The sequence below is a fragment of the Vipera berus genome (genome assembly GCF_964194415.1).
Source record: "Vipera berus genome assembly, chromosome: 11".
NCBI classification, from domain to species: Eukaryota; Metazoa; Chordata; class Lepidosauria; order Squamata; family Viperidae; genus Vipera; species Vipera berus.
Window position 1 is genome coordinate 5,067,996 of NC_138214.1, and position 12,410 is coordinate 5,080,405.

Here is a 12,410-nt window from a genome sequence, read left to right on the forward strand (position 1 = left end):
CCGTCGGATATAATCCACAGTCCTAAGCGTGACCAACGTTGGCAGCTTTAAGATTTGTGGACTTCAACTCCCAGAATGCCCCAGCCAGTATGGCTAATATAATTCCCATCTGATATAATCCAGAAAAGGGTTCTGCGTATGGGAAACGTGTACTCACCGAAATGTGGTGCGCGTACATAGGTCTTGAAAGGAAGAAAGCCGCATCGTGAGGAGTGTGAAATTCGTTACAGAGGACATCGATAGAAGGCACCCGCTTAACATAATCATCTGTGCTCAAATTGGATGCCAGAAACCCACCAAATTGTACCAAAGTATCGTGGCACTAAAAGAGAAAAACACAAAGGTATAAGGCAGGGGTCTTCAAACTTGGCCCTTTTATGACTTGTGGACTTCAACTCCCAGAATTCTCAGCCAGTGTGCCTGACGTAAGGGAACGACCAGATTCTTATCAGGAGCAAAGGCCCAAAGGTGCTTTTTCACGAGGCAATTGGACTTCTTTGTTTCTCTTTGAAGACATTTCGCTCCTTATCCAAGAAGCTTCTTCACCTCTGACCAGATGGTGGGGGAAGTGGAAGGATTTATATTCCTTGTATATAGCTGGTCATTTGCATTCTTTTAGAGCTGTTGTTGAGGCTACTTGGAAGTTTGAGGACACAGACAAATCTCCCAAGTGGCCTCAACGACTTTTTAAAACAGGGGTGTCAAACTGCCGGCCCACAGGCCGGATGCGTCATGCGGAAGCCGTGCCTCCCCTTGGCGGCAATGGCAAAACTGTCCCGATACGTTGCGTGACGTCACGTGACGTCGTGAGTTTGACATGTCTCTTCTAAAAGAATGAAAATGACCAGCTGGCTGCAAGGAATATAAATCCTTCCATTTCTCACCATCTGGTCAGAGCTGAAGAAGAAAAAAGAAGGGAAAAAAAACACCTTCAAAGAAAAACAAGTCCAGTTGCCTCTTGGAAAAGCACCTTTGGGACAACCCTGACAGAATTCTCCACAGACATATCAGGACGGAAATCACCTAATTTCAAATACAGGTAGTCCTCAATTTACAACGGTTCATTTCGTGACTGTTCAAAGTTACAACGGCGTTGAAAAAAGCGTCTTAGGACCATTTTTCACGCTTACAACCGTCGCCAGCGTCCCCAGGGGTCACGTCATCAAAATTCAGATGACTGGCAACTGATTCATATTTATGACGGCCGCAGTGTTCCCGGGGTCATGCGATTCCCCTTGTGACCTTCCGACCAGCAAAGTCAATGAAGACGGATTCACTTGGGAGATGTTTTACTAACTTCACAACAGCAGCCAGGTCACCAAATGGGCCAAAGCTCCGTTCATCCTTGTCTTTCTTAGCCCTGGAAATTTGCCTCAATTGTGGTTGTGAATCCAGGACTACCTGCACAGCACAGATAATAACTCAAGCCAACCCAAACAATTCCACCTCGTGCAGCAGGCACATCCGGCCTTCTGGTATCCTGTCTGCCTGTGGAGGCATTTTTAAACCTTTTAAGGTAATTAAAAAGAGCAACAACACGTGATTCTTTCCCGCTTGCCTGATCGTACAGCTTCCCCACCAGCTTCAAATGTTTCTCCCCTCCTTCTTGGAAGATCACGCCGTTGCGTTGTTGCGCCATGAGAAGGCACAGCGGGAGGGCGAGATCGTGGTCCAAAAGGGCATCTTTTAATCTCTGAGAAGATTTCTTTGTGTTTCTGATCTGGCCAAAATATCCTCCCTGAGCAAAAGGAACAACAACAACAAGAACAACAAAGTGAAGAAACCCAGCTGAGAAAGAAAGCTTTCCTCCCCAATGACTGCCACTCGAAAATCAAAGAACAAACGTTTGTTGCTTCCTGGCCTACTTGAAAACAATCTGTCATTTTGTGGGTTGCGGCAAAAAAATAACTTGCTTGTATACGTGGCAACATGACTGTTCATCATTTGTCCTTTAAAACAAGACTCAATACCTGGCTTTTCATTCTGAACTGCAGGGGCCAGCAGATACGGAACAGGTAGTCCGTGACTTACAACTTTTCGTTCAGTGACTGTGTTCAATTGTGTTACGGTAGCGCTGAAAAAAAGGAAACGTACGACCTTTTTCGGCAGCGTTGTGACTCTGAATGCTCACCAAATGAATGGTTGTTAAGTCAAGGACTATCTGTAGACGCAAACGGTCTCATTTCAGTCTCTCTCTTGCCCACCCCCCCCAAAGTTTAGAAAATTTCACCCAGCCAGGCTTCGAGATTACACCGAATTAAAAATAGGTTTAAAAATGGAGCTAGATCCAATAGGGAGCCACTGATTTGTCCTGCTAGTTTGATGCCATCCTAACAGATTAACAGAGTAAGAGTTGGAAGGGACCTTGGAAGTCTTCGAGTCTCTCCCCCTATACCATGATCTTCTTAACGATCTTCTTAAAGACCTCCAGTTTTTAAGATGGAGTGCCCATAACTTCTGGAGGCAAGTTGTTCCACTAATTGTTCTCACTGTTATGAAATTTCTCCTTCATTCTAGGCTGGTTCTCTGCTTCATTAGTTTCCATCTGTTGCTTCTTGTCCTGCCTTCAGGTGCTTTGGAGAATAGCTTGACCTCCCCTCTTCTTTGAAATCAACTAAACATTTCATCAGGGGCAAATGGGAGGCGAAATAACCTGCGATTTAGTTGCTGCGTTTTTCATCCCTCCCCCCCTATTCTGCTTTCCCTTCAAAACATGCAACACACACCTCTGCCTTCAGCTGCTCCCCGCCAGTCATGGCTTCCAGCTGTTCCATGGTCATTTCTTCGGTGATTTCAATTCCCGCCATTTTTTGTACCACTTCTTTCAAAATGAGGAGGTCAAAACTACAGGGGGGGGGGGGGGAAAAGAAAATAAATAAGGGGGAATAAAATAAAGCCAAACCAAGACCTGGGATTGCATGGAGATGAAACTGATTTTACAGTAAAGTGTATATTAGCCCTGATCATATCAGGACCCTCCCAGAATACTTTCGGAAATTATTTGTGTCTGTGTCTGTCTGCTGTCTATTTATCTATAATCTATCCATATTGTCTGTCTGTCTGTCTGTCTGTCCGTCCGTCCGTCCGTCCGTCCATCCATCCATCCATCCAGAACAGCCATGATGGTGCAGTAATTAGAATGCAGTATTGTAGGCTAAGTCTACACCCAGTCTGGAGTTGACTCAGACTTCCATCCTTCTGAAGTTGGTAAAATGAGGACCCAAATTGTAGGGGGAAATATGCTGGCTCTTTAAACCACTGAGAGAGGGCTGTAAAGCACTGTGAAGCAGTATATAAGTGCTATTTCTGTCTATCTTCTATCTCCATCTATGCTGTCTGACTTAAAAATTGTCTGTCTCCCACACAGGATGACTCCGGGCAGTGTATAAATAGAAATCGCAGCAAGATGGGCAGCAAATTTAATAAATAATAGTAAGTGCTTTATCTCTGAAGCACAAGCTGCTTTTCTCCACTTAAATGAGGGCAGCTATGGCAAAGACAAGCCCTAGCTAAACCACGCTGGGGGTGGGTGGGAGGCAGAGGGGACTACATGCACTCCACAGATGTTACAAGATGATTTTATTAAAAAAAGAATGCAGTTTGACTTGCCCTGCTTAAATCTCCCAATCCAGAGCTGGAAGGCAGTCAAAGAACTCTGTCTGATCACCCACCCATCCATGCTTTGAGATATTAAACCGAGCAGTTTTAGTCCTGGGTTTAACAAGGATGGCTGTGAAAAACAAAGACAGCTGCATTCCACTCACCTTTTTCCCGCCTTGAGTTGATTTGCCACATACTGGAGGAGTCCGGCAAGTTCTATCGGGTATTTTCGAAAAACAGCACCGCAAAAACTTGCTAAGCCTAAAACGGAACAGGGGAAAAAAAGAAATAGATCAGGGTAACTACCTAACAACTTAGTACTGACCTCAGTTAAGCCAGACATTAATACTTTTGCTACCCATGTTATGTAGTTCCCCAATATTCCAGCAGATGCGTGTGGAAAGCATCGTAGCTTTTGTTTTAAGATGGCATTTTTCATTTGTTTTGTAAACCCCTCTGCGCACTTCTGGAAGACTGCTGTGGAAATAAAAAGATCAGCTGCCCCCAGTCATTTTAGTTGGACAAAATGCACAAAAAAGAACAAATGCTTACTTTGAAGCCAACTGGAGATTGTTGTATCGTCGTGCTTCATCCTCTCCTTCTCGGGATTTGCCAGGGCTTCAATTATGCAATCTTGGATGACGCTAAGGAAGAAAGCCTCTGAGTTGTTGTTAATGTTAGCCTTAAAACACATTACAGGGTGCTGACATCTGAGATAAGTCTGCTGAGACGGAACATTTGTGGTCTCTGGCGCTTTCTTCCACGGTTTGCTTGCAGATGTTTTCATTGCCCAGTTATGTAACTTCATCAAGTTCTTCATCAGCCACAGCGCTGACATTATGAAGTTGGGTAATGAAACGTCTGCGAGAAAAACAACCGAGGACCTCACTTTGAATCCTCAAGACAAGGAATCAAAAGGTGTGCTGTTACATTTCTTAGTAAATACCACACTAAGAAAGGAAATATTTTCCTAGCCCTCCCATCGCCACCCAATGGTGTTAATTCTTAAAACGAAGTAGGGAAGGAAAGAAAAAAAAAATCCCACTCTTAAGGAGTTTCTTTGGGAAAAGCTGCAGTTCTATGACGGGGTGGACTGTTTGATTGTGTAACTGAGGCTTAATTCTATTGAAGAGTTGTAACTAACGGCATCCTTTGACGCCCTGTTAGGTAAAAATTAAAATCTGCACCACAGGGCCAAAAGAAAAGGAATTGTTACCGCCTTCGAAAGGTGCAAGAAAAAAAATGCTTTAAATAACTGAGCGAAAAGAAACTCAGAAGCTGTAAGTCACGGGGTAGAGAGATCAAACTTCTGAGTCTGAATTCAAGTACGGCAAGAACTATTAGCCCTAAATGGTGAGCAAGGGATCAACCTGGAATCACTCGTGAGGAACAACGGAGGCAGCAGAAACGTAAAACACGATTAAATCACGCTTCTAGGAAACTGGCAAAGGATACAAGCCAAAACATCATAGTTTAGTGAAGTGAGGTATTTCAACGAATCAACAACTGGCGTTATTAAGTTGTCGTATTTCTGTATCTGGGACAAAATCTGAAAAAGAGTAAGTGAAACGTTTCAAGATTACATCTAAACATTGATGAGCGTTTCACACGCTTCGGTTTCTTTGTTTCTGTGATTTGCAGATAGTCCTTGGGTTATAACTCCTCATTCATTGACTATTCGAAGTTAGGAAGGAATTGAACGAGGGAGATTTAAGATGGGTTCTCAAGAGTTTCGGCCATTGTCCTGTCCCTGTGATCACACAATTGTGACCCAGGCATTCGGTGCCTGGCTTGCGATAACATCACAGTGAGACAAGTCATGTGATCACGACTTGTCATATCTGCCGGTTTCCCATAGGCAAACTTAATGGGGAAGCCGGCAGGAAGGCAAAAGTTGCTCTGGCAAGTTTTTTACTCATTACTAGCCTGCTTGCCTTGAACTTCTGCCTTCTCATGCTTAATGACTTGCACAGTCCTGGGGTTACAATGGCAACCAGGATTGCTGGTATTGCCAACACTAAGCAACGCGACTCTCTGACGCTGTGCTTTATGACCGAATTAGTGACAAAAATTTCCTGTCCCAATTGCCACTCTAACCTGAGGACTACAATCTCTTCTCACTCAACCATTTCCTTTCGTTTACCCACTAACAGTCAAGTTACAGGGCATTCATAGGACTATTTATTGTAAAATTTTGATAAAAACAGGTGCTTTTTTGCACTCAGTTATGTTTCAAACTACGCAGCTTCAGCACATTTGCTGCGACAATAGATACATATCGCAACTTATCTTGCCACATACATAGTCAAATAAAATGGTTGGGTTGCTGTGACTCAGTTTCCCAATTTGTCTTCCAGAAGGCTTTACGTTCTCCTTCGTTAAACGCCTGTAAGAGAATACCGTACTTTAGTTCTTTTGCAGCTTTCTCTGCTAATTACAAAGTAAATATGGTCATATTTCATATATAATGAATATTAATTGTCCTAAACTTAAGGAGTGTAAATCAAAGTACTTGTGAGATGCCACGTATGGATTTTTTTTAATCCAGAAAAAAAAATTAACCAAGTTTTAATTCATCCCTTATTTCGTTATTTAAGCTGGCATTATTTAAACAATAGTTCTGGAGTTTCACACTGACTATAGGAAGTTTTGCTCAATGTTATACCTCAGGAAATATAAGCGTGGCACTCTTGTCAGATAATTTAGTCAGCAATCCTACATATCTTATGAATAAACTCCCCTGAATAAAATAGGATTTTCTTCTATCTAAGTATGCAAAAGAATGGATATGTTCAAAACTAACTTTCTGAGAACACCAAGAACTGCTTTGGGGCTAAGAAAATTAACTTTTGCAAAAACTGAACGATGACCAGAACAGCATGATTTGGAGGACTAATAGAATGTTCTGGACTTCTCCAGAACAGTCCATGCTAGGCTTCTCTAGAACATTCAAACACACTAGACATTCCACGCTAGACTGATCCAGGACATTTCATTCTGGAGCATCTGGTTTTGCCCATACGTAATAGGAATGCTTATTCAAACAAATATTTAACTTACTTCATTATATATTTGGCTCTGTCAATTATCTGAGCTTTAACTTTTACTAGCAATGGATGGCTATTATAGGTTTCGTTCTTCCACTGGCCATAGAGACGATACCTAGTATTGGATGCAGGGAAAAAGGAAGCCATTGACATAGTGTTCCAGAGGCACTGAAATATTGGATTTGAAGCATTCTAGGTAATTACTCACCGGTGCTGATAGGGAAATGTTTTAAACATCCCCCAGAGTTCCTCGGACATACATGCATTACAATCCATCAGGGAAAGAGAAGGAAGCAAAACCTGGTCGGTGATACTCAGCAAACAGCTGAATAATATCTCCTGGCGAATAGGGAAGAGAAGGGGAAAAAACCAAAATATTAGTTAAGTTGGGTCCTCTTTTTAATTTGCTTAGTCTGATTACAACTTTATCAGGCATAACTTTCCCATACGACTCGTCGCTATTTACACTTCAGTGGTTAGAAAAATCCCAACTCAGTATTTGAAATCGTTAAAACGAGAGAAAAATTAAGACGATCGGTGAGTTGGTGACATCTGTACGATGTCCCCTTCCCAACTTCGTTCCCTCCCCAAAGAAGAACACTAGGGAGCCACTGCCATCAAATCCACCCAATGAGAGGTCCCCCTCTCAAAACGGGACAAAATTGTAACGAATCGGGGCTTCTTAGTAAAGAGGAATTTGCAGCTAGCAAACCCTGGGCTTACCCTGAGCCTAGAAATAACTTTGGGTATTCTGAAAATGCTCGTACGGAAATGGGGTTTGTAAGCATTCTCAAGTAATAATGTAGACAGTGAAAACTAATTTTAAGGAGGTACAGAATGTATGCATGGTATCCTGAAGACACCAGCGTTTCTCATCTTCTCCCTTCCCTAAAAACAGATTTGTTCCAGAGTCGTGCAACCTCTCAATTGTTGGAACGCTCTTTTTTGCAATTCCATAAACGGACATGGATTCGTTACACAAGCACTGGGCCTCTCTCCCCTGGACTAGAGAGGCTGTGAAATAATATACGTTCAGAGACTGTGCATCGTTACCCAGAAGACAACTAGAACGGCAGGTGATAAAAGAGTCAGCCCCGTGGGGTTGTTGCTTGTACAATGCCTAGGTCAGCCAACAACGGGTAAAGTGTACCCGGATAGCCGATTGTTAGTTCTACCTTGCGTCAACTATTACAAGCTCTGTCAAGAAGGTATTTTAAAAGAACCTACCATTTTTTCTTTGTCCTCTTGTTTGCTTCCGTCCAACTGGTACTACAGGAAAAAAAGAAAGAAAGGAGGTGAACTGCTACGATGCCATGGCTTCAGAGCAAAGACACAATCCCAAGCATGTTAACGAAAACCTTTCCTCTTCCACGTTTCAGAGGGAATCATGGCGGATCTAAATCTGTCATGTCAGAGCAATCATGGCGGATCTAAATCTAATTTTTTTTTGAACCTCTGAAAGTGAAAGAAGAGGTTGCAGTAGGGCTCTTCCATAATGTGGCACGCAGCCGGAGGAGAACTTGAACCACGGATCTCCATCCTCAGTTGGCTACAAAGAAATTACTCTCACAAATGACTGTTTGTATGTCGACAGTTAGAAGACCTCAAGCCTCATTTGAAACCACTGAATGCTTGGTACGTGACACTTGTGTAACATCTCTTTCCCGCCTTGGCTAAACCTACAAAGGAGAAAATTAGGGAGCAATTGTGATCGAGTCCACAAAATTACAGAGGAAGTGTTGGTCACCACATTCTAAAAGAGGTGTTGAGACTTTGGAAAGAGTGCAAAGAAGAGCAACAAAGACGCTTAGGGGGCTGGAGGCTAAAATTTATGAAGAACTGTTGCAGGAATTGGGTATGTTTAGTTTAATGAAAAGAAGCAATGCTAGCAATGCTAGCAATGCTCCAATATCCCAGGGGTTGCCACAAAGAAAAGGGAGTCAAGCTATTCTCCAAAGCACCTGAAGGCAGGACAAGAAACAACGGATGGAAACTAATCAAAGAGAGAAGCAACCTAGAACTAAGGAGAGGTTTCCTGACAGTGAGTGCAATTAACCAGTGGAACAGCTTGCCTTCAGAAATTGTAGGTGCTCCATCACTGGAGGCTTTTAAAAAAAGACTTGGACAGTGACTTGTCTGGAATGCTATAGGGTCTCCTGCTTGACCAGGGGGCTGGACTAGAAAATCTTCAAGGTCCCTTCCAACTCTGTTATTCTGTTAAGTGGTCTGACTCACACTTAAAACACTGAACTGTAGCTTGGCATTACTAGGCGTAGCTTTGCACTTAACACATCACCTGCTTCCCCTTTCCAAAATGGCGACAAGAAAACACACAAAGGTCTCGGCCAACCTAGCTTGCAAACTTCAACAAGAGTGTCCATATAAAACCGGTTTAAGCTCAGGACTTCCGGAGTAGTTGAAATGGTCCACGCCGATCCTGAAAGAACCAGCTTGGGTTCACACCCTACTTTTGACGTTGTGTGAACGAAGGAAACGCAATGCAACCGAACCAGACCACGAGCAAAACATAACTCGGCACAAAGCATGAACCCAGCGAATGGAGGGAAAAAGTTTACTTTAAGGCAGGAAACAGATTTTTCTAATTAACATTACTTCTAGAGGAGTGCCATGATTTAAGCATGTACTTAATGTATTTTGGTCAGCCAGTTGTAGAATTCTTTTTAGGAGACAAAAATGGGAATTACAGGATTTAAAATAAATAATTATTTTCTTCCTCCAAGCTGTCCCCCCCCACCCCCCCAAAAAAAAGAAGAACGTAAACTTCAAGGCTGCTTATTTACATTATCCCAAAGAGGGGTCAGGGATATCTGCCAATCAGAAAAACGTTGAGAACAAGCCCTTATTGAAATGAGCAGACAAGTCAAAACATTTTGTACCTGCGAACTAAAAACAAAATCAGCTCTCAACCCTACGCCGCATATATTTTTTTTGCAAGACATCTGGAGGTAGCTCTCAGCAACCTGCCAAATCCTGACTTGGGTTTACAAGGGCTTATCTAATTAACAGATGTTTAGGAGATAAATTTCACCGTAGTTTGTACAGGATCTACTCTAACTGTCTGTCAGCTGTTTAACAGTGGAATTATACCCGGCACTTCTGCTGTATTAAAAAAAAAAGATTGTAATTTTCCTCTCAGAGTAGACTGACAGCAACACGGTTTTATTTATTAGACACATTATTTGTATGTGTAACTACTAGCAGCAGAATTCCTGAAGAAACGTGACAGAACCAGGCATAAAAACGTCAACTTGCTTCTACAGTTTTAACGACTCGCTGTTTTAAACTGGCCATTGAAGTCAGCAAAGACCTACGTTGACTCAGTTTTCCCTTCAGCTGCTTGCTTTTTGAAACAGTTTAAAAATAGTCATTTTAAACCTGGAAAAAATAGCAGAACGAGAGCTGTAAGACGTCTACAGATACCTCCGTGGAAAAGGGGTATTGTGAACATCCAGAAGGGCTTGATTTAAAACAAAAAACAGAATTGTTAAGTGAAGGTAATTCAGAATTAGGGAACAACTTCAAAGAAAGGTATTTTTGGCAGCTGAAACTTGGGGCAGCGTTACCCCAAACATTAATGCATCTTAAAGTTGGGTGTTTCTTCCCTTGGTTTTCATTTTCCAAATTTGGGATTAGACGTGTCCAATCTTTTTTTCTTTTTTTTTCTGGCAACCTTTGCTAGTCTAGCTAAACCTGATATACAGGAAGGTCACTCTGTTGCCTAAAAAGGGGGGGGCAGTTTTTTGTTTGCTCTGAATAACCATTTCTCAAGTACCCCTTCAAAACTCTATACGTAAAATCCTCAATTTATGACCACTTGTTTAGGGAACATTCAAAGTTCTGACAGACCTAGCTGGGGGTAGTACATTTAAATCCCAGATTCGAAGTTCTGATGGTCACCCCTCCTGGCAGTCATGATCGCATTTTGGACTACATTTCCGTCCTCTGGCAGTGTCGTGTGACTGGTTTTTTTTTTTACGATTTTGCCGGAAACCCGTATTTACTTCTGGTTTCTGGCAAAAATAAAAGATCCCCTTGCTGCAAAAAAAAAAGGTTCTCCTCGACTTAACAACCACATTGGAGCCCAACACTTCTGTTGTTAAGCGAGACGTTTGTCAAGGGAGTTTTTGCAACCTGTCTTGCTTCAGTGGTTAAGTGAGTCACTGCAGTTGATAAGTTAGTGATCCAGTGTCTTTAAGTGAACACGGCTTCCCCCACTGACTTTGCTTGTCGGAAGATCGTAAAGGGGGGGGGGTCACGTGACCCCCGGGACGCTGCAACCCGTCATAAATACCAGTCAGTTGCCGAGCGTCTGAATTTCGATCATGTGACCCTGGGGTGTGTGTGCTGCAATGGTCGTGTGAAAAGCGGCCCTAAGTCCCTTTTTGACGTGCCGTTGTAACTTGGAATGGTCACTAAACGAACCGTTGTATGTCGAGGACAACCTGTATTTACTTCTAATTTCCAGCAAAAATCCTCCATGAGGATTGCTGGGAAAAAAAAAAACCTCATAAAATCAGGTCGGACACATGACCAACCCACTTTAAGACTGCCACGACTTACGGCTCCGAGATGGTCGTAACTCAGGGATGACCTGTATGCCCTTGATGCTGTTGCTAAGACCCCGAAGGATACCTTTAAGGGTACCTTGCGCAAAATCTTTTTTTTTAATTTATTTATTTATTTATTAACATATATTAATCGTCCCCAAAAGCCCTAGCTCAGGGATAGGCAACCTCGGCTCTTTTATGACTCATGGACTTCAACTCCCAGAATTCCTGAGTCAGCTGACTCAGGAATTCTGGGAGTTGAAGTCCATGAGTCATAAAAGAGCCGAGGTTGCCTACCCCTGCCCTAGCTTGAAGCTGACCTTACCTCTTTCATAAAGGCTTTCCCAAGACGCAACACTTTGGCGAAGAGGATGGGATCGTGGGAGAGATGCGGGCCGAGATAGCAGAGCATGCTGAAAACTTCTTTCCTTAAGTCCTCAAAATGTTCCACTTGCTTTGGGGCTCTCTTGTTTTGCAGTGGGGGGACTGGGGTCCCTCTGGCGCCTTTGAGGACCCCGACTCTGAAAACGAGAAAGGCAAGCTCGGTAGACGATTCGGTGAGTTTGGGGAAAGTGCGTCTCAAAAAGGCAACGGAGAACCCTTTTCCAAGCCAAAGGCCTGGTGAGTGAAAATACCCATCAACTGCCCACCACCACAGCCCTGAATGCTGAAACCAAGGAAGTTTCAATCGAGGAAGCCTAAAGTTATGCGGTTCATGAAAACGTGCGCAATGTATGTCATTGGATCAATTGATTCGGCATGCAGACCCCGTTCACCTTCGATAGAGGGGCTCAATCATCACATGTAGAAGCTGGCAAAGGGCAATAGCGATAGATTTGTGCGACGTTGCATAAAACGGAGGCATCTGGTCCATAATGCTTTGCGCGTGCTGCCAATCCCCGATTTGTAACATGGCTTCTAATAAACCCAGTTTCTGGTTATCTGGTGGCTGAAAGAAAACAACCAAGCAGAGGGAAGTATTTGATGTGGAGCAGAAAAAGTTGCTTCCCCCCCACAAGACTATCTCAGAAAGCAGGTTTTCAAAATATCTGCATATTCATTACATGGTTTTCCTATTCTTAAATATTAGGGCTGAAAGAAGCTGGTTTAAAAATAATAATAATAATAATCTCGAGGCCCGATTAAACCATAAAAAGGTAAAGGTTCCCCCGCACACGCGTGCTAGTCGTTTCCG

General features: G+C 42.9%; 1 protein-coding gene across 5 annotated transcripts in view; it reads right to left on the reverse strand.

Moving 5' to 3' along the window:
- Positions 1-12,410, reverse strand: part of THOC2 (THO complex subunit 2) — a 37,929-nt gene that overhangs the window by 14,619 nt on the left and 10,900 nt on the right. For all 5 annotated transcript variants that reach the window (XR_014027582.1, XM_081336587.1, XM_081336589.1 and 2 more), the window contains exons 11-22: positions 11,992-12,164; positions 11,541-11,736; positions 7,875-7,916; positions 6,856-6,986; positions 6,661-6,762; positions 5,902-5,986; positions 5,056-5,149; positions 4,153-4,233; positions 3,765-3,861; positions 2,727-2,844; positions 1,559-1,738; positions 158-322 (exon numbers count right to left, since the gene is read on the reverse strand). Coding sequence is in view for 4 of the 5 variants with exons in the window: in XM_081336587.1 (XP_081192713.1) it covers positions 158-322; positions 1,559-1,738; positions 2,727-2,844; positions 3,765-3,861; positions 4,153-4,233; positions 5,056-5,149; positions 5,902-5,986; positions 6,661-6,762; positions 6,856-6,986; positions 7,875-7,916; positions 11,541-11,736; positions 11,992-12,164 (1,464 nt within the window). In the remaining variant the exon portion in view is untranslated. The remainder of the gene's footprint in view (positions 1-157; positions 323-1,558; positions 1,739-2,726; positions 2,845-3,764; positions 3,862-4,152; positions 4,234-5,055; positions 5,150-5,901; positions 5,987-6,660; positions 6,763-6,855; positions 6,987-7,874; positions 7,917-11,540; positions 11,737-11,991; positions 12,165-12,410) is intronic.